Source organism: Neophocaena asiaeorientalis, unplaced genomic scaffold (genome assembly GCF_003031525.2).
Source record: "Neophocaena asiaeorientalis asiaeorientalis breed wild unplaced genomic scaffold, Neophocaena_asiaeorientalis_V1.1 scaffold546, whole genome shotgun sequence".
Classification (NCBI taxonomy): domain Eukaryota; kingdom Metazoa; phylum Chordata; class Mammalia; order Artiodactyla; family Phocoenidae; genus Neophocaena; species Neophocaena asiaeorientalis.
The window spans coordinates 845,894-869,722 of record NW_020175442.1 but is presented as its reverse complement, the minus strand read 5'-3'; the positions used below and the strand labels follow the sequence as shown (position 1 = coordinate 869,722).

General features: G+C 34.8%; 1 protein-coding gene across 1 annotated transcript in view; it reads right to left on the bottom strand.

Moving 5' to 3' along the window:
- The window catches only part of COL24A1 (collagen type XXIV alpha 1 chain), a 377,122-nt gene that overhangs the window by 212,387 nt on the left and 140,906 nt on the right, over positions 1-23,829 (bottom strand). The window contains exon 20 of the mRNA XM_024767884.1: positions 18,076-18,129. Within this exon, the coding sequence (XP_024623652.1) occupies positions 18,076-18,129 (54 nt within the window). The remainder of the gene's footprint in view (positions 1-18,075; positions 18,130-23,829) is intronic.

The window sequence follows — 23,829 nt, the reverse complement described above, 5'->3', positions numbered from 1 at the left end:
TTCTGTTCCCCTAACTATGCAATGTGTCAAAGTTTTAAGTAAATCTCTTTTAAAAACTACCTTTGCATTATTGCTTTTAGTAAGTCTATAACCATTAAATGGTTTTATCTCATTTTTAACTGTAACAAATAACTATGCCAAGTAGCAGTTCTACCCAGGTGACTGATCTTTAGTTTGGAATGGAGCAGAGTGACAAAACTGCATGAGAATCTTTCCTTCATGATATATCTTGGTCTATCATTGCTGTGTTCTAACAATCAAAAATGAAAAACTTCATCGGTTTAAAAGTCTGTAATATATTATCACAGGCTTATTCTGTACATAAGCACCATTCAAGAAACTGCATCAGTTTAGGCAATAACCTAGAAGTTTTGCACAGCTTTCTTACTTTTAATAGGAAGAGATGGATTATTGAAATGAGCGTATACTGTTCTATGCAAGTCCAACATATATTCATCTTTTTTCAGGCAAAAGCATCCTAGTTTTCCTTAAGGAAACAGTCTTTCCCCATGTGGTTTGAGGGTAGGTGACTCTACCCCTGACTAAATTTAAGGATGGACATGTGACAGGGACCTAAGTCAGCATATTCTACATCCCTAGAAACAGTGGTTGGTTCAGTAATGAGCCAGAAACCCAAGTTAGTCCAACTAAAGAAAATTTTGGACTACAGTGGAACAACTGGGAAGACAGAATAGCATTAAGGATGATGTAAACCTAAACAGAAGGGAACTATGAAGGGGAGAGAACCTGAGAATGAAATCAATGAATTAACAAATGGAGTGATTGGGTTCTTACGATATTTTGGGGGGTGTTGTGTTTGAATTCCTAAACTTCTCACATATTTATACAATCATATTTTAGTTGAGTTTCCATTACTTACAACTGAAAGAATCCTAACGGATACAATGACTTCTAAATCTTAATATCCAAAATGCTCTTGTAGAACTCTAAGTAATAGGTTTTTAAATGTTTAGACTGAAGGTCAGAATCAGAATGCTGTGATATTTAAATTCCACCACAGGATAGCTAATGTTTAGTTATTTAATTCATGTGTTCATTCATTTTTTTCGTCTGACATTTTATTAATTTTCTACTATGTGTAAGGTCCAGTAAAAAGTACAACATGAGGCCTGGAGTATACAAATATAAATAAGACACAGTCCCTGTTCTCAATGAATTCATAATTTATTATGGGAGAAGGCAATTTAAAATAAAAATCAGAATACGAGTTGTAACAGAAATAGAAGTATAAGCAAAGTGAAAAGGGGGACTTAGATGAAGAAGCAAAATCTTTTCTGGGAGGATCAGAAATTTTGTAACATGTGAAAATAATTTTGTATTGAATTATGATAGGTTAATAAAACATGTAGTTAAAAATAAGAACACACCAAAAACTTATCAACAATTGCAAGGTCTCAAAAGGCATTGATAAAGGTACAGTTTTAGGTTGGAGCATATGTTTAAGAAACTGGCTTAGCTCCATACCCAGGGTGTAACCAGAAGAGGGGTGAGTTATCTAAGAGAACTAGATTGTGCTATTCCCTCACTGCAGCTATTTACCCTAAGGAAGTGGCACCCTGACTAAAAACCGAAAATAACCCTTTCAGGGAGGCAAATAAGCCCAGGTTCCTTTTTCCTTTCTCTTCCAAGACTACCTTATAATCTTAAAAGAATAAAAGCTGTATTAAGGGGGAAAAAAACTAGTTATATGCTGTTTACAGGAAACGCATCCAAAACATAAAAATGAGGAAAATTAAATTTCAAAGAATGGGAAGAGATATGCAAGTGATTTACCAGCCCCAAAATAGCTGGAGTAATTATATTAACATTAGATCTAATAGGTTTTAAGGTAAAACAGATTATTAGCATTAAGAGGGTCACTCAGTAATGATAAAAGGCTCTGTTCACTAGGAAGAGAAAAGACAATTTTTATGCATTTAGTAACACAACTTCTAAATATATACATTAAAAACTGATAAGGATAAATTGATAAATCCACTATTAGAGAGGAAATTTTAACACATCTCTGCCAGAAATTAGTAGGTCAAGCAGATAAAAATCAGTAGGAACAGAAAAAACTTAAATAGCAAAATTAATAAACTTGATCTAATGGCCATATATAGAAAACTGAATCCCCAAATTGGAGTTTACACAGTCATTACAAGCATACATGAAAGATTTATGAAAACTAAAAGATATCCACAAGAAAGGATATCTATCAACAGTTCTATCCATTAAAAAAGTGTAGTATATCTATACAGTGTGTTACTATATAGTGAAAATGAACATGCTGTAATAATATGGATCAACCTAGAATGAGATGAAAAGATAAGATTGAGTGAAAGAAGGAAGTAACTGAAGAATGTATATACAGTAAGTCCCCTATATACGAATGAGTTCTGTTCCGAGCGCACGTTCGTGAGTCCAATTTATTCCTAAGTCCAACGAAGTTAGCCTAGATACCCAGCTAATATAATCGGCTATATATATCACTGCTGCTTTTATGCTTGCTTCCAGACATCCTGGGCTTGAAATAAAGATACTGGACTACTTTACTCTGTACAGTACTGTACAGTATACAAAAGCACAACCACTTGTAGAGGACACACGCACGTGACAATGTACACCAGACACATGAACTAACTTACGTGATTGGACATGCAAATGCACATTTCTCATCTTTGAAAGTTTTCAACTTGAAGGTTCATATGTAGGGGACTTACTGTAGTATGATTTTATTTATATGAATTTCAAAAACAAGCAAAATAACAAATATTATCAGTATATACATGGTAAAAGTATGACGAAAACAAGAGAATGGTTAACTGTTAATGCCAGAAGGGAAGAGACAGATATGATTAGTGAGGGATGCACAAGGGGATTCCAATGATCTATTTCTTACCAATAATAGGATTTGTTTCATTATTATTTTTAAAACTGTGTACATGTTTCATATTTATCATGTTAAACACAAAAAAATTTTTTTTGAGTTTTTAAATGTTTTCATTTTTTTTTATTGGGGTATAGTTGCTTTACAATGTTGTGTTAGTTTCTGCTGTACAGTGAAGTGAATCAGCTATATGTATACATATATCCCTTTGTTTTTGGATTTCCTTCCCATTTAGGTCACCACAGAACATTAAGTTCCCTGTGCTATACAGCAGGTTCTCAATAGTTATCTATTTTATATGTATTAGTGTGGATATATCAATCCCAAACTCCCAATTCATCCCACCCCTTCTTTCCCCGCTTGATGTCCGTATGTTTGTTCTCTATATCTGTGTCTTTATTTCTGCCTTGCAAACAGGTTCATCTCTACCATATTTCTAGATTCCACATATATGCGTTAATATATGATATTTGTTTTTCTCTTTCTGACTTACTTCACCCTGTATAATATATACAATGGAAACACATAAAAATTTTAATGTAAAATGTATAAAATCTGAAATTGAGTTTGAATTCCAGCTCTGAAGCTTACTAGGGGCATGACCTTAGTATCCTTATCTGTAGAATCATGTTATCATAAGCATTATAAGGTAATAAATTTTATTTGTTACAACAAATAAAATGGTACCTGGAATATAACAGAGACTCAATAAATATTATTTCCTTCTTATTCACTGCACATTGATTAGTGTTTGCAACAGTTTCTGAACTGGTATTTTGCTTTTCTTCCCTATGTGTTCCCCAAATTCATAACAGTAATTTACTATTATTATTCTTCCTAAAACATCTCTTTCATCATCTCACTCCTCTCAATATCTTCCACAGAGAAAAAGAGTAGAGCTCTTGTATGCAATTGAAGTTAAGTTGTTATCAGCTTAAAATAGAGCATTGTAACCATAGGATGTTTTATGTAAGCTCCATGGTAATCACAAAGAAAATACTTATAAAAGATACACAAAAGGAAATCAGGAAGGAATCAAAGCATGTCACTACAAAAAAAAATCAATGAAACATAAAGGAAAATAGCAAGAAATGTAAGAGGGACAAAGAAGTTACAAGACAGAAAGCAATAACAATTAACAAAATGACTATAGTAAGTCCTTCCTGATCAGTAATTACTTTAAATGTAAATGGATTAAAGTCTGCAATCAAGATTTAAAGTGGCTGAATAAAAAAAAAATCCACAGTTGTATCTATGAGAGACTAAATTTAGATTTAAGGACATACATAGGATGAAAGTGAAAGGATGGAAAAGATACTCCATGCAAATGATAACCAAAAGAGAGCAGGGGTGTCATACTTACATCAGATAAAACAGACTAAGTCAAAACTATCTTAAGAAACAAATAAGGACATTGAACAATGATAACTTTCTTCATTAATTTGCCAGAAAATATAACTATTATTCATAAATATGCACACAATATCAGAGTACCCAAATACGTTAAACAAAAACTGACAGAATAGAACAAAGAGAGAGCAACACAATAAATGCAAGAGATTTCAATACCCTACTTTCAATCATTGATACAACAACCAGATAGAAGATCAATAAGGGAACAGAGGATCTGAACAATGGCATTGACCAAACTGACCTAACAGACATATACAGAACAAAGTAGCAGAATACACATTCTTTTCAAGCGCACACAAAACATTCTCCAGCATAGCTCACATATTAGGTCACAAAGCGAGTTTTTAACAAATATAAGATTGAAATCATACCAACTATCTTTTCTAACCACAATGGAATCAAACTAGAAATCAATGGTAGAAGGAAAAGTGAAAAATTCACAACTAGGTGAAAATTAAACAACACACTTCTGAAGAACCAAAGACAAAATCAAAATGGAAATTAGAAAATACCTTGAGACAAGTAAAAATGAAAACACAACATACCAAAATTTATGGGATGCAGCAAAAGCAATACTAACAGGGAATTTTATGGTGGTAAACGTCTACATTGTAAAAGGAGAAAGATCTCAAATAAATTACCTAACCTTACACCTCAAGGAACTAGAGAAAGGAGAACAAATTAAGTCCGAAGTTAACATAAGAAATAAAATAATGAAGATTAGAACAGAAATAAGTGAATTAAGAGTAGAAAAACAATAGAAAAAAAATCAACAAAACTATAAGTTGATTCTTTGAAAAGATCAATAAAATTGATGTCTTTAGCTAGACTAAGGAAAAATAAGATAAGGTTCAAATAAAATCAGAATGAAACAAGGCAAATTAGAACTAATGTCACAGAAATAAAAATGATCACAAGAGACTAATATCAGCAACAAACTGGATAACCTAGAAGAAATAGATAAAATTCCTAGAAACATACAACCTACCAAAACTGAATCATGAATAGAAAATCTGAACAGATCTATAACTAATAAGGAGATTAAATCAGTAATCAAAAAACTCCTAGTAAATAAAAGTCTAGGACCAGATGACTTCACTGGATAAGTCTACCAAACATTATGAAAAGAATTAATGTAAATCCTTCTGAAACTCTTCCAAAAAACAGAAGAGAAGGGAATACTTCCAAACTCATTTTATGAGGCCAGCACTACCCTGATACCAAAGCCAAATAAAGACACTACAAGAAAATAAAATCACTGGCCAATATCTCTGATGAATACATACGCAAAAGTCCTTGGAAAAACTAGCAATTGGGGGGCAGTCCAAGATGGCATCTCCTCCCATGGACACACCAAATCTACCGCTACATACAAAACAATTACCACTGAAAAAGAACTAGCTAAATAGCTCCTCCAAGACAAAGGATAAAAGAGGCACATTTAAATAGGTAGGAGAGGTAGACATGTAGTTTCACCAAAAAACCCACCTCCATTAAGCAACCCACAATAGGGAGGGCTCTCATGGGTCTGGAGCTACTTCCTGAGATACAAGGGACTTGTGTCAAACCTTGATACTGGCACTGAAAAAATGAGGCCCCCAAAACATCTGGCTTTGGAAACCCAATGGGACTCAATCCAGAGGAACTGGGGGGCTGTGAAATCTGAGATACTCCTTTTGAGTGACTCACGCATGGTCTCACACTTCCTGAGACTCAGTGTAAAGGCAGTAGTTAGAGAAGTGCCTGGACTATATGTGAAGGAGATTAATTTATTAATCTTAAAGTGACTTCTGGAGGGGCAGGTATGAGTTGGGACTTTGCAGATGGAGGTTCTGGTGAACACCACTTTTGCACTCTCCCTGTACCTTGCTAGCACAAGTGGGTGCACAGAGACACAGCCTCCCTAAAGCACAGTATTGTAAGTCAACTATACTTCAATAAAAAAGAGTACATTAAAAGTATCATACACCAAAATCAAGTGGGATTTATCCCAGGGATGCAAGGATGATTCAAAATCTCTGCATCAAATCAAGGTGATACAACACACTAACAAAATAAAAAATAAAAATCATATGACCATCTCAGTAGATGTAAAAAAAAGCATTTGACAAAATTAAACATCTAGTTATGATTAAAAAGAACCCCTCAACAAAGTGGGTATAGAGGGAATGTACCTCCACATAATAAAGTCTATATATGACAAATCCACAGCGTATATCATATTCAACAATGAAAAGTTGAAAGCTTTTTTTTCAAAGATCAGAAACAATAAAAAGATGCCCACTTTGCCAACTTTTAATCAACATAGAATTGAAAGTTGGAAGGAAGGAAGGAAGGAAGGAAGGAAGGAAGGAAGGGCATCCAAATTAGAAAGAAGTAAAACGGTCACTATTTGCAGATGACACGACACCATATATATAAAACCATAAAGAGTCCACCAAAAAACTGTTAGAAGTAATAGATGGATTGAGTAGAGTTGCAGGATACAAAATCAATACACTGCTGCATTTCTATACACTCATAACCATCAAAAAATGAAATTAAGAAAACAATCCCATTTACAATTGCACCCAAAAGAATAAAGCACATGGGAGTAAATGTAACCAAGGAGGTGAAAGTCCTGTACACTGAAAACTATGAGACATTGATGCAAGAAATGAAAAAATGCACAAATAAATGGAAAGATAGTCCACTACAACAGTGGTCCCCAACCTTTTTGGCACCAGGGACCAGTTTCGTGGAAGATAATTTTTCCGTGGATAGTGGGGGCGGGGTATGGTTCAGGCCATAATGCAAGCGATGCGGAGTGATGGGAGCAGCAGATGAACCTTTGCTCGCTTGCCCGCCCCTGGCCCACCCCTCACCTCCTGCTGTGGGGCCCAGTTCCTAACAGGCCCCACAGGGTACCCGTCCATGGCCTGGGGGTTGGGGACCCCTACACTATAAAACATTACTGACAGAAATTAAAGAAGACACAAACAATGGAAAGACATCCCATATTCATGAACTGGAAGACTTAATATTCTTAAAATGTCCATACTGCCCAAAGCAATCTACAGATTCAATGCAATCCTTAGCAAGATTCCAATGGAATTTTTTGCAGATAGAGATAAAAAAAGAATTCTATAATTCATATGGAACCAAAAAGGACCCTGACCAAAACAACTCTGAGAAAGAATAACACTTCTTGACTTCAAAACATATTACAAAGCTACAATCATCAAAAGTTTTGTACCAGCAAAAAGACAGAGATATAGACCAATGGAACACAATAGAAAGCCCAGAAATAAACTGATGCTTATACCATCAAATGGTCTTTGATCAGGGTGCCAAGACTAAACAATGGAGAAAAGGTAGTTTCTTCTACAAATGGTGTTAGGAAAACTGGATATCCACATGCAGAAGAATGAAACTGAACCTCATCTTACACGATACACATAAATCAACTTAAAATACACTTACATCAATGAGCAAATGGATTAAAGACTAGTAATCCCTGAACCATAAAACTCCTAGAAGAAAATATAGGCAGAAATCTCCTTGACATCAGTCTTGGTGATGATTTTTGGATTTGGCACCAAATGCAAAGGCAACAAAAGCAAAAAGAGACTACTGGGACTACATCAAACTAAATACTTCTGCACAGTAGAGAAAACAATCAACCAAGTGAAAAGACAACCTAAAGAATGGGAGAAAATATATGCAAACCAAATACCTGACAGGGTTTAATATCTGAAATATATAAGGAACTCCCACTACCCAATAGCAAAAATCAAATAACACAATTAAACTAATGGGCAAAGGACTTAAACACATATTTCTGGAAATAAGATGTACAAATGGCCAAGAGGCACATGAAAAATTGTTCAACATCACTAATCATCAGGGAAATGAAAATCAAAGCCATAATGAGAGACCACCTCACACCTGTTAGGATGGCCATTATAAAACGAACAAACAGAAAATAACAAGTATTGGCAAAGATGTAGAGAAATTTGAAACCTTGTGTACTGTTGATGAGAATGTAAAATGGTACAACCACTGTGAAAACAGTTCCTCCAAAAATTAAAATAGAACTACCATGTGATCCAGCCATCCCACTTCTGGATATTATACAGAAGAATAAAAAACAGGATTTCAAGAGATATCTGCACTACCATGTTCACACAGGCATTCCTTATTTTATTAAGCTTCACCTTATTGCACTTCACAGATACTGCATTTTTTACAAATTGAAACTTTTTGGCAACCCTGCATTGTCAGATGATGGTTAGCATTTTTTACTAATAAAGTATTTTTTAATTGAGGCATGTACATTTTTTAGACATAATGCTATTGCATACTTAATAGACGACAGTATAGTATAAACATAACTTCTGTATGCATGGGAAACCAAAAAATTTGTGTGACTGGATTTGTTGTGATATTTGCTTTGTTGCAGTGGTCTGGAACTGAAACTGCAAAATCTCCAAGGTATGCCCATAGGTGGAAACAACCTTAATGTTCATTGACAGATGAGTGAATAAAGAAAATGTGGGGTTTTGGACTATTGGATAATGGACTATTATTATGCAGGCTTTAAAATGAACAAAATTCTATTTTGTTTCACTGTGTAAATTTTGTGCACATCTTTTTGGGTGTATTGATAAACAAATTAATATGCAAGTCATTTTGGGGGGTGGTCCAAATACTAGCTACAAATTTTCTATGCAGTAAACATGGTTTATATATAAACTAAATTTATCCAACTAATTTGTTGAAATAATTCCAATGAATCAGAACTGTTAGGACTAAGGATATCCTAAATTTATACTTTTGAGTCCAAACTAGATTTTCCCTTACTATATAGACAGGACCTCATCAATCTTGTCCCCCTGTGTTTACGTGGGTATGTTTCCTAAAACTCTATAAATGTTAAATTTCTAATCTTTGGTAATATGATATTACAAAACAATTGCTTTTCTTCTGTTATTGTTCAGCTTAGTCATCTTCATATATGCTTAATCCTTCCTAGTTACTTGTGTTATTTCATTTTCTTCTTTTTTTTTTTTTCCCATTCCTCTTGGTATATCGACATCTTCGTTACTGGTTTCTAAGAACTCATTTACGACTAAGGATGTTAACCGTATGTCATGCAATGCAAATGAAATACCATATTTTATTGCCATCAATTTACTATAGTGTTTTGTATTTTGGTTGTGTATTAAAACATAAGCATGTTGTGTTTTTAAAAATAAAAAGAACGAAATTTTGACATAGGCTATAATATGGACGAACCCTTAAGTCCTTATGCTAAGTGAAATAAGCCAGTCCCAGAAAGACAAATATTGCATGATTCTACTTATATAAGGTATCTAAAGTAGTCAGACTCATAGAAGCAGAAAGAGAGTGATGGTTGCCAGTGGTTGGGGGAGGTAGAAATTGGAGTTGCTGTTAAATGGGTATAGAGTTTGAGTCATGCAAGATAAAAACATTCTAGAGATCCGCTGTGCAAAAATATGCATATATTAACAGTACTGTACTGTACACTTAAAAATTTTTTGAGAGTAGATTTTATGTTATATGCTTTTTACCACAATTAAAACAAAAAAACTTCCATGGGCTTATTAGCATTCAAGCTCCTCAACTTTATATTTAAGATCAGTCACAATCTACCTACTAACTTTTTTTGTTTAAGTCAGGTAGGTTTATTTCCACACCTCCATCATTGTGTTGGTTTTGTACCTGCTGCATAAAATCTCTCATTGCTTCCTTCTACTTGGCCAAATCCAACTGATCCAACTCAAATCCCGATTTCTCTATGAAGACTCTCAGAAAAATGGCCACACAAATTATTTTCTTCTCTGAGCTCCTTATCCATTTATTATGTGCTGCCTAGTTTACTTTTTAACTTTTCACACGTGGAAATCTCATGTTTCCAGTGGATTACAAGTTCCTAGTAGACAGAAGAGCATGTTTGAATCTTATTTCCAAGTAATTGCTTAACAAAGTCTATTGCCCATTGTATAACTCAATAAATATTTCTCAGCTAACTAAATGCTGCCTGGAATATAAAATGGTTAAAATAAGAAATCTCCAAACAGAATCTTGATTTTGGAAAGTGAATCTTCAGGGCTGGCTTGAGGTGATCTCAGAGAACTATTTAGGAATGCATTTTCCTCTTATTAAGTTAGTTCACCAGATCTATTTTAACTAATATAACTAATCTGTTAGCTATATAGATAAACACATAACATATTTTAATAACTCAGTGTAAAAATTATTTCCATATATTCTGTAACATAACCTCACGAATAGGCTTTTTTCAAAAAACTTACCAGGGATGTTATACAACAAACAAGAACAGCCTGCTTTACCATCCTTAATTCCATAACCAAAGTAACAACATAAACAGTTATGGCAACAAATAAGTTAGTCCTCTGTTTACTGGAGAACAGAGACTATTTATCGGGTACTCACTTTCTGCAGTAAGCAGCAAGGGATGTGGTTTTGCTAATGTTATGGGATGCTTGAAAACAGATTGCCAAACTGGGTAGCTCTCAAGAAGGCTTGTTGAAGTATGCTTTGTATCTATATATACATATACGTACACACACAGTCCCACAATCAACAGAACCATAGTTAACACAAGTTTCCAATGTTAGTTTGAGGTTTTTAGTCAACTGGCAGAAAATGAGGAGAAAATAAAAGGCTTCTTTAGAGCTGTGCCAAATTGCTCTGGAAAAGTTTGCAAATAGTGTAACCACGTATTTCAAACAGAGTGTGCATGATTTTTTTGATGGCCATCTTGTATAACTGAAACATAACTTGAATAATTTATATTGTCCCCACTTTCTAAAGAAGACACATATATGAAAATAAAGGAAGTTTTAAGATGCTTCCATGACATAGTGTATACAACTAAAAAAACACATCAGGCAAATAGGGTCAGTATGTTTGCCTCTACTTTTCCCTTCTGTTTCTAGAAACAATTTTGAGGCAAATAGGAAGGATGAAAAAGAGAGACAAAAACAGACCCTTCCCAACCTATAAAACGTAAAATAATATTCCTCTTCCTTTAAAATTTTCTGGTTATTTTGATTAAATCATCTATGATATTATATTAAAATTCAGTCATGTGTAGAAAAACAATTAGTCTCATAATGTTGGTGCTGATGAGGCTAAAAGCTCATGTTTATTGAAAAAATTTAGATAAAGCAATCTAAAAAGTAACTACTACCCACTGGAAATTCAACCATTAATATTCATTAAAATGTCTGGGCTTCAGATCTTTTGTCCCACTTTTATATTGTAATTTTAAGACAAAAGGAAGTAATGAGAAGAATTAAAGATCACTATTATAATACTATTCAAAAGGTCAACTGCCTTTCTTCAGTTCTCTGACACTGTTCTTAACAAAAATTTAATAGAAACAAAATTTACAAACTGAAGAGGATTTACAAAGCCATCTTGTGTCCTTCACCTAGTATGATATGCATACTTTAAAACATAAAGTTAGGGGGTGGACTGCAAGATGGGGTAGGGATTAAGAGGTACAAACTATTATGTATAAAATAAAAAAGTGCTACATTAAAAGGATCATACACCATGATCAAGGGGGATTTGTCCCAGGGATGCAAGGATTTTTCCATATCTGCAAATCAATCAGTGTGATACAACACATCAACAAATTGAAAACCCAAATGATCATCTCAATAGATGCAGAAGAAGCTTTTGACAAAATTCAACACCGATTTATGATTAAAAACTCTCCAGAAAGTGGGCATAGAGGGAACACACCAACAACATAATAAAGGCCATATACGACAAACCTACAGCTAACATACTCAATGATGAAAAACTGAAAGCATTTCCTCTAAGATCAGTAACAAGACAAGGATATCCACTCTTGCCACTTTTATTCAACATAGTTTTGGAAGTCCTAGCCATGGAAATCAGAGAAGAAGAAGAAATAAAGGGAATCCAAATTGGAAAAGAAGTAAAACTGTCACTGTTTGTAGATGACATGATATTACACATAGAAAATCCTAAAGATGCTACCAGAAAACTACTAGAGCTCACCAATGAATTTGGTAAAGTTGCAGGACACAAAATTAATACACAGCAATCTGTTGCATTTCTATATAGTAACAATGAAACATCAGAAGGAGAAATGAAAGAAACAATCCCATTTACCATCGCATGAAAAAGAATAAAATACCTAGGAATACACCTACCTAAGGAGGCAAAAGACCTGTACTCTGAAAACTATAAGACATTGATGAAAGAAATCGAAGATGACACAAACATTTGGAAAGATAAACCCTGTTCTTGGATTGGAAGAATCGACATTGTCAAAATGACTAAACTACCCAAGGCAATATACAGATTCAGTGCAATCCCTATCAAATTACACATGGCAGTTTTCACAGAACTAGAGCAAATATCTTAAAATTTACAGGGAGACATAAAAGACACTGAATAGCCAAAGCAGTCTTGAGAAAGAAAAATGGAGGTGGAGGAATCACACTCCTTGACTTCAGACTATTCTACAAAGATACAATCACCAGGGCTTCCCTGGTGGCACAGTGGTTGAGAAGCCGCCTGTTAATGCAGGGGACACAGGTTCGAGCACTGGTCTGGGAGGATCCCATATGCCGCGGAGCAACTAGGTCCATGAGCCACAACTACTGAGCCTGCGCATCTGGAGCCTGTGCTCCGCAACAAGCGAGGCCGCGATAGTGAGAGGCCCCTGAACTGCGATGAAGAGTGGCCCCCGCTTGTCACAACTAGAGAAAGCCCTCGCACAGAAACGAAGACCCAACACAGCAAAAATAAATAAATTAATAAACTCCTACCCCCAACATCTTCTTTGGAAAAAAAAAAGAAAAGATACAATCACCAAAACGTGTGGCACTGGCACAAAAACAGAAACATAGATCAATGGAACAGGATAGGAAGCCCAGAAATAAACCCATGCACCTATGGTAAATTAATCTATGACAAAGGAAAGAAGACTACACAATGGGGAAAAGACAGTCTCTTCAATAAGTGGTGCTGGAAAAAATGGACAGATACGTGGGAAAAAAAATGAAATTAGAACATTCTCTAACACTATACGCAAAAATAAACTCAAAATGGATTAAAGACCTAAATGTAAGTTCGGATACTATAAAACTCTTAGAGGAAAACATGGGCAGAATACTCTTTGACATTAATCACAGCAATATCTTTTTGATCCATATCCTAGAGTAATGGAAATAAAAGCAAAAATAAACAAATGGGACATAATTAAACTCAAAAGCTTTTGCATAGCAAAGGAAACCATAAACAAAACCAAAGACAACCCACAGAAGGGAGAAAATATTTGCAAATGATGTGACTGACAAGACATTAATCTCCAAAATTTACAAACAGCTCATGAAGCACAATATCAAAAAAGCAAACAACTGAATCAAAAAATGCGCAAAAAATCTACATCGACATTTCTCCAAAGAAGACATACAGATGGCCAATAGGTGCATGAAAAGATGCTCAATGTCACTAATTATTAGAGAAATGCAAATCAAAACTACAATGAGATATTACCTCATACCAGTCAGAATGGCCATCATCAAAAAGTCTACAAACAATAAATGCTGGAGAGTGTGTGGAGAAAAGGGAACCCTCCTACACTGCTGGTGGGAATGTACATTGGTACAGCCACTGTGGAGAACAGTATGGAGGTTCCTTAAGAACTTAAAAATAGAGTTGCCATATGATCCAGCAATCCCAGCCTTGGCCATACATCCAGAGAAAAACATGGTTTGAAAGGATACATGCACCCCAGTGTTCACTGCAGCGCTGTTCCCAATAGACAAGACATGGAAGCATCCTAAATGTCCATCAAAAGATGAATGGATAAAGAAGATGTCGTACATGTATACAATGGAATAGTACTCAGCCATTAAAAAAGAATGAAATAACACCATTTGCAGCAACATGGATGGACCTGGAGATTATCATACTAAGTGAAGTAAGTCAGACAGAGAAAGAAAACTATCAAATGATATCGCTTATATGTGGAATCTTTAAAAAAATGATACAAATGTACTTATTTACAAAACAGAAAGACTCACAGACTTAGACAATGAACTTATGGTTACCAGGGGGACAAAGTGGGGAGGGAAGGATAGATTGGGAGTTTGGGATTGATATGTACACACTGCTATATTTAAAATAGATAACCAACAAGGACCTACTGTATAGCACAGGGAATGCTGATCAATATTCTGTAACAACCTAAATGGGAAAAGAATTTGAAAAAGAATATACACATGTATACGCATAACTGAATCACTTTGCTGTACACCTGAAACTAACACAACATTGTTAATCATCTATACTCCAATATAAAATTAATTTTTTTTAATTTTTAGAAAATTGTGAATCACTGTGTTGTACACCTGTAACTTATATAATATTGTATATTAGCTATACTTCAATAACATTTTTTTAAAGTTAGGAAACCCTACAGAAGAAAAAAAAATTAAGTTCAATTATTACTTCCTCTTGAAGTAATTCCCAATTTCCTAAGGCAGAATCTGTTGCTCAATTATCTAGGCTCTCATAGCCCTTCACCAACTCTTTTATATAGCACGTCTTACAATACTTTGTGATTTTTTTTTTTTCCAACCTCTCTCTGAACTGTAATCTCATCAAGGGGAGGGACCATAGTTCAGAAATCTTTATCAACCCATATTTAGTACTTGGGTTAAAACATAAAAGAAACTCAATAAATGTTAAATGAATGAATTACTGAATGAATGGAAAAATGAATGTGTTTATATATGCATCAAGTTCAAGTTCCTAAGTATACAGCAGGTAAGGGGCTAAATTATATATGAGAAATTCTCAACTCAGTTCTCTATACTACCTCTCTCTCTCAATGTCCATTCATGCTACTATTTCTACTTTGGGATTTAGTTTACTACTAGATATTGATTATTTCTGTCTTGACATCAACCAGATACCACAAGCTAAATATACCCAGCATCAAATTTCTTGTCTTCCCCATCTTCCAAACCTGCTCCTCCTTCTGAGTTCCTTAGTTAAGTCAATGACATCAGTAACCCAAGTCATAGTCCCGGTTTTATCTTTGACTTCTCTTTCTCCCATCACCTTCATTTAATCAGTTGCCAAGTTGTATTGTTTCTATTTCTGAATTAGCTTTTAAATAGTCATTCAATCAATCATCCACTCAGCCAATATCTATTATGTTCCTATTATGTGCTATGAATATTATCATGGTTATTGTGATATGTATAAAACCAATTAGTGTCTTTCTCAAAAAGCTTATAGTCTAATAGAGAGATAAGCAAATCAACAGTTATATGAAGATAAGTGCTTGAAAGATTTTTTTAGAAATACAGAGAAGAGACATCTCAATTAGATTTGAGAGGAACAGGAAAAGCTTCCTGGACAATGTGGCATGGGATGTGTAGGTGTTAGCTAGATAAGTAGGGCACAGATCCAGATTAAAAAAACAGCATGCAGGAAGCTGTGAGATTTGAACAAGTATGGCATGGTTTGGTACTCTAAATAGTCTACCTGGAGTAACGTTTTTGAAAGAGCAATGGGAGATGTGACTAGATGACAACAGAGTTAGAGAGGGAGAGTAAGTCATAAAGAACCTTGTGTAAAAAGTAAAGAATTATAATCCTTAACCTGGAAGCTATGGAGATACTGAAGAATTTAAGTACAAGAATGACATGATGAAATCTATACTTTACAAACATTATTACATCAGTAGTTTGGATGTAGATTTGAAGAAATGCCAGAATGGTGGCAAGAACAATTAGAGGGCTATTACACTAATCCTGGTGAAGAATAAATAGGGCCTAAACTAAAACATTGGCAGTGAAAATGGTTTCAAGGGCAAAGATAGGAAATTTTGAGTCAAAGGAGAGATCAGGATAAAGGTGATAATTGATGGCATGAGGTCATTCAGGGGTCAGGAGAGGGTTTGATACAAAACATATGTGAAATTTGAATACTGGAGAGGGGGAGGAATAATTTTTCTGTGGAGACAGAAAGGGAGAGGGAAATACGGCTGAATATGTACACGGAGAGTTGTTAGGTGGCCAGTAGTGTTTTCAAATAACACACAGGATGCCTAGTTAGATTTGAATTTCACATAAAGAATGAATAACTTTTAGTACAAATGTGTTCCAAATACTGCACCTTCATCCTCTCACAGGTTTCCTTTTCCTGAATGCCATATATCTTACTTGTCTGTCTACAAATTCTGACTCATTCATCATGTCAGCTCAAGTGCTACCTTCTCTACAAAGTGTAATCCGAGTCCCCTAACCATATACTCACACAGTATCACATATTATATGTTATTCACATGGTTATTATAAAGGATTTCCTGCATATATTTCTCTAGATTGTAAGTTTCTTGAAAGTAGGAAGCAAGACTTTTCATCTTTGTAGCCCTAGGGTCTAGCACAATGGCTGTCACATAAGAGGCAGCCAGTAAATATTTGTTGATTGAATGAATGTTCTATTTCACTTCAGATCTTTATAACTTCTTTTCTAGCTTCTTCTAGCTCATCTCTTTGCCTTCATTTTTTCTCTTGTTAAACCATCCTCCATGCTGACATAAGAGGTATCTTTTTTAAAACATAAATCACCTAGATTACTTTACTATTTAAATATCTTTGATTACTCCATGATGCCCATGGTAGAAGTAGGAACTCTTCAACATGGTCTTAAACCTTCCCCACAATTTAATCCCCCAACTAAGTGGTTAAGAGCTCAGACTTTGAAATCATGTCTGGGTGAGAATCCTGACTAAGTCACCTGATGGTTATGTGACTGAGGGAATAACTTAACTATCTATAAAATGGGGATAAAATCTACCCATAAAGATGTTGTGAAGATTAAATGAGGTATCTGTAAAACATTTACTACAGTACTGTAGTACTTGACACTATAGTACACTAACAAATATAGCTATATTAATATCCTTTCCAGCTTCATCCCCTAACACTTCCTCTTTACTCACACTAATAACCTTCCACAGCAGCTATACTTCATAACCTGCCAGTTCTCCAAACTTCAGGCTATTTCATTGCTCTGTGTCTATTCACAATACTTTATTTGTTTACGATGCTCATTCTATGTCAGCCTGCTTGGCAAAGCTTGGTATTTAAAGGTTTTCTATGGATAATTTCTAGTATACATACACAACAACAGTAAAGCAAGTTAGAAATGATTAGGTTTCTGCAGGTAGTTTGTACTATGTCTAAATTCCAGAACACCATAGGCTTTCTTTTATTTTAATCAGTGGATATTTAATAGGCCCTAAAGGGTTTTAGTGGTCAGAAAACTCTCATCTATTCAGTGTAGGCTATAGGTTTTTGGGTTTTTAAATTTTTTTCACCTCTTATAAGAAATCGTTTTTTCAGTTATTTACGTGCTTTGCAAACATTGTCACCCTAATCTAAGTCTAGACCAAACCAGTAAAATCATTTTCAATGACCTGAACCCAAGAGGCTGTATAAACATACTCCTACGAAACAAATGATACCAAAAGAACAACCAGACACGCAAACTACTTCCTGATTATCTCAAAACAAGCTGTATAAGGTTTTTTAAATGCACCGAGTCGGCTCAAAAATATCCAGAAATGTTCTGATATTTCTAAAATATTTTTTTACCCATTCACTGAGATTTGACATTAGAAAACTATAGATACCATACTTTTTTCTTCTTCTGTTTTTCTTTTTCTTTTTTTTTTTCCTTACCTTTGATCCTTCAGGGCCATTTTGTCCAGGAATCCCAATATCTCCAGGAAAACCCTAGGGAACATAAAAATATAGAGAGTTTATTCCATAGCAAATTACTTTAAATCTATTAAGCATATAGAAATTCCCTTTGCCTTTCTTTGATGTCCAATAAAAATGATTTATTCTCCTCAGAACTTCAATATTAAAGATTAATCGTTAGGCAGTTGTCTGACATTGGAATACAAAACTTACTAAGTATACTAAAACAGAGCTTACTTCATCAGTTATTCATGAACAATCCTCAGACCTAAAGAAAATTCTCTAATCATTCACAACTTGAAAAAAAGGCAAAAAAAAAATGTAACAGGTCTTTTCAGTGTCATATGGGACACAGAGCCACCCAAGGATTAGGGAAATGTACTTTGTTAGACTCACTGTTTACTAACTATATGCTAATTCTTCTGTTTGGTGAAAAGAACAATAACCCCAAAGGTTATATAGCTTAACATACAGGATACTAATCAGTTTTGTATCGAACTCAACTATCTTATTCTAACATTCCCATATTCAATTGTCTATAAATAGCTCAATGTTCTTTGAATTTGTATTAACATCTTACTGGTTCCATCATTAATTAACAAATTGAATAAAATCTTTGACCCATGTTTACTTCATATTTGCCTGAAAATCATAATTTTACCTTTTCAGAAATTATACTTTAGCAGTCTAAAACAGTTTTCTCAAGAAATAGAAATGGACCAAAGTGTCAGAGAGAAAAGGCCAACAGTGTTGCTCCAAAATGGTTAGATCGATATTCTTACTGAAATAATACATTAGAATGAACTTCACCATGATCAGTTTCAATATTGATAATAAGCTAATAATTATAGTTTTCCTTGTATTTTGTCACAGATAAGCTGTTTCAGTGTTTCCTTCTGACATGGACAAAGGAATAAAAAGTAGGATAAGTACAAGAATCATATCTTTAAAAGTAAAGAAGGCTCCAATTAAGTATGAATGTCAGCTAGAAAAGACAGTTCATTGGAGGGGTAAATATTATGGTAATTAAAATGCCAACAAGTAAGATGGAATAGCAAGGTTGATTCTGGAAAACTCATCTTGGACAAAAAGAAAAAATCAACAGTAAGTGATACCAACTTATCCAGTCTGGATTAGGACAGAAATGACTCCAATTTAAAACTTGGATTCTGTGGAGAAAAATATTACTTGTGGTCGTTTCTGGCAAGAGAAAAGGCAGTGGTAACAGAAAGACTGGACACAGGATCAGATTTCTGGAAGTTTTGGAACAGAATATGTTTAATACAGACATGCTGATGGCTTTTCTAACTAAAGGAAATCAGGTTCATCTATACTGTCTCTGCCTTGAGTAATTTTCCCTTATCTTTCTTTACCTGGAACACTTAAGTTTTAAATAGGAGATTAAATAATATATCACTTGCAAATCTTTCTTTGACCTCCAATACCCTGAGTTAGGACCCTTCTAAGACTCACACCATCCTAGGGTCCTACAAGTTTACTTGATAGTGTTTTGGCTTGTATTGTTTTCCTCATCAGATTGTAAATTCCCTGAGGGCAGCTTTATCTCTTATTAACCACCATATTCCCAGAAACTAGTACAACACCTGGCACATAGTAAATGCTAAAAAAATTGATTTTTTTTGCTCTTGAATGATGATTTGTTTCTTTTGACAATAAAAAGGGACTACATGGCTGGTGGCTACTTTTGGCCCCTCAATACCGGTTTACAACCACTGGTTCACAGCATGCTCATAGATAAATTCATAATTCCTGTCTATTCTCCAGCTGAGCCTGGAACAACTTGTCATACTAGAAACCAAGCTGTAAAAGGTATCAAACCTGGAGTCACGTTAAAAGAACTCTGGGAGCTTGAAGAGGATCTCACCAGCCAGAAATGGGACAATATGAACTTCAGTAAGGACAAAAATTGCAATGGATTGCAACAGGTCAAATATGATTAAATTCAGAAGTTCAAAATGATACAAAAAAATTATTCACATTTAGCAGATGAAAGAAAGCCAACTCATTATTTCCAAAACTGGTAAACAAAGGTGAAGAATCAAGCATTTATTCCACCTTTTCTATACATACAATAACACAACTAACCAAATAGTAGATTAGGGGATGTATTCCAGCCAATAAATGAAAAAGAAGTGAAAGAACAAGAATATCTCCATTTTGCAATCCCCTAAATGATCTAATGTATGTAGGGAGTTGAGGAATCACAACTGTTAACTAACACCACAGAATGATGATAGATATTTTGTGCTTCCTAATGAAAGAACACAATATCACCCATAGTCTTGCCAAAAACAAACAAGCAAAACTGACCTTGGCTAGGCCTCTATATGTGGCTACCAATTTGCAGGAAATACAGAGGGAGAAACATGCTTAACTACACCATGAGACTATAATCAGCAAAATCCAGGCTGTGGGAATCTCTACAGGTTAAATGGCTGGGGGTCTTCAACAATTAAATTATAAAGTGGGGAAAAGGCAATGGAAGGAGAACTTGTAGACTGAAAGACACAAGAGTAAAACAAACAAGACTAAACTACAGTTTTAAAAGATGTACACCCGAGTGATAAACCATAAAAGAAAAAAGAGCAACTGCTTACTTACTGCAGGAGAGATAGGCTTGTGGCTGGGTTGGGATCCATAAAAGTTTCTGGGGATAACTGGCAGTTCTATTCCTGACCTGTGTGGTAGTTATAAGAGTGTTTGTCTTATAACTGTTTGTGATATACATTTGTTTTATATAGTTTTTAGTGTCTGTGCTTTACTTTCAATAAACAGTAAGAAAAACGTTATGAGGTGGCTTCTGGATAAATATGAACTATTGAGTATATATGCATGAATATCTGCTCCTTCTTAATCATTAAAATTATAGTAAAGGAATATTTAAAAGACAAAAAGTACCAAAGACCAGGGAATAAGAGACAAAAGATGTCAGCAAACCTGTTCTTATATTATAGCCATGTAAGTTGAATATTTTAAAATTAAAACTTCATTTAAAAGTTCAGAAGCACATCAGTATAGTTATTAAAAGGAGGAAAAAAATCTCCTCAAATAGGATACCTTTGAAACTTGGCCAGAGAATATATTTTTTAAATAAATTGTTTTTTTAAAATTGGGGTATAGTTGCTTTACAATGTTGTGTTAGTTTCTGCTTCACAACGAAGTGCATCAGCTACATGTATACATATATCCCCTCCCTCTTGGACCTCCCTCCCAACCCCCACCCACAATCCCCCCCCTCCAGGTCATCACAGAGCACCAAGCTGAGCTCCCTGCGTTATACAGCAGGTTCCCACTAGCTATCCATTTTACACATGGCAGTGTTCCTAGAGTCTGTCATAAAATGTGAAGTCAGTCAGAAAAACAAATATCGTATGTTAACACAGATATGTGGAATTTAGAAAAATGGTACAGATGAACCTATTTGCAGGGCAGGAATAGAGACCCAGATGTAGAGAATGGACGTGTGGACACAGTGTGGGGTGGGATGAATTGGGAGACTGGGATTGATGTACGTGCACTGCCATGCATAAAACAGAGAGCTAATGGGAATATTTTTATTATTTAAAAAATTCCAGGGCTTCCCTAGTGGCGCAGTGGTTGAGAATCTGCCTGATAATGCAGGGGACATGGGTTCGAGCCCTGGTCTGGGAAGATCCCACATGACGTGGAGCAACTAGGCCTGTGAGCCACAACTACTGAGCCTGCGCGTCTGGAGCCTGTGCTCCGCAACAGGAGAGACCACGAGAGTGAGAGGCCCTCGCACCATGATGAAGAGTGGCCCCGCTTGCCACAACTAGAGAAAGCCCTCGCACAGAAATGAAGACCCAACACAGCCATAAATTAATTAATAAATAAATAAATAAATAAATAAATAAGCCAAGCATTTGAAGCCCTTAAAAAAAAAATTCCGTACCTGGTTTACCACCAAGTAAAGATCTTACCTTTTAAATAATAAATTTAAAATATAAAAATCAGAGTTAACTGGGTCAACTGAATTTTAATGATAACCTATGTCTACAAAATATAGTTTTTTTAAACTAATTCATTGTTGAAAATGTAAATCAAATGAGAGGACGTGGCCATCCTTGCCAAGTAGCAAAATTTCAGAGAGCTCAGAGATTGAAAGATTTAAAAATACACCATTCAGAATCTATAACTTTCATTAGAAAACTACATTGGCATGAAACTATGCAGAAAAAAATTAAAAACAAAAATCTGATAAAATGCTTTATTTTTTTCATCTAAAATACTTTAGTAAACACTGAAAAGTCAAAATGGTTTCTCCCATAATGTGCTTCACTACCTAAGTTGTCACATCACAATTGAAAATGTAACACCTTAGTGAGGAAAAGGATGAGCAGTCTGACTTGCGATACTTGTTTTAAAAATTGAGATATAATTGACATAAAGCATATTAGTTTCAGGTGTAAAACACCTGTATATAAATATAGAGAGAAAGAAATGATCACCACAATAAATCTAGTTAACATCCATCACCATGCTTAGTTGTAATTTTGTGTGTGTGTGATGATAACTTTTAAGATCTGCTCTCTTAGAAACTTTCAAATGTACAATACAGTGTTATTAACTATGTTACCATACTGTGCACTACCTCCCCATGAATTATTTGTAACTGGAAGCCTGCACCTTTGACCCCTTTTACCCACTTCACCCACCTTCCCCACCTGACCCCTGCCTCCTGCAACCACCAATCTGTTCTCTGTATCTATGAGGATTTTTTGTGTTTGTTTTAGTTTAGATTCTACATTAAAGTGAGATCATGTAGCATTTGTCTTTCTCTGTATGACTTATTTCACTTAGCATAATGCCTTCATGGTGCATCCAGGTTATTACAAATAATTTAAGGCTGAATAATACTTAATCAGATTTTTTTTTGCTATTGAGTTATATGAGTTCTTTATATATTCTGTATATTAACCCCTTATCAGTTATTTAATTTGCAAATATTTTCTCCCATTTGATAGTCTGATTTTTCACTTTGTTGATGGTTTCTTTTGCTGTGCAGGATCTTTTTAGCTTGATGTAGTCCTACTTGTTTATTTTAGCTTTTGTTGCCTGTGTTTTTGTGTCAAATCCAAAAAAATCATCACTAAGACCGATATCAAGCAGCTTTCTGCCTATGTTGTCTTCTATGAGTTTTATGGTTTCAGGTATTACGTTCAAGTTTTTAATCCATTTTATTTTTTGTGTATAGTGTAATATAGGGGGTCAAGTTTCATATTTTTGCATGTGGCTGTCCAATATTCCCAAACCATTATTGAAGAGACTGACCTTTCCATCACTGTATATTCTTGGCTCCTCTGTCATAGATCAACTGACCACATGTGGATGGATTTATTTCTGGTCATTTTTTCCTTTCTCTTCTCTTCCAGTAATCTATGTGTCTGCTTTTATGGCAATATCATACTGTTTTGATTACTATAGCTTTGTAATATAGTTTGAAACTAGGAAGTGTGATGCCTCCAGCTTTGTTCTTCTTTCTCAAGGTTGCTTCAGCTATTTGGGGTCTTTTGTGGTTCCATATGAATTTTAGGATCCTTTGTTCCATTTTTGTGAAAAATGCCATTGGAGTTGTGGTAGGGATTGCACTGAATCTGTAGGTTGCTTTGGGTAGTATGGACATTTTAACAATATTAATTCTTCTAATCCACGAACATGGAATATCTTTCCATTAATTTGTGCCTCCTTCAA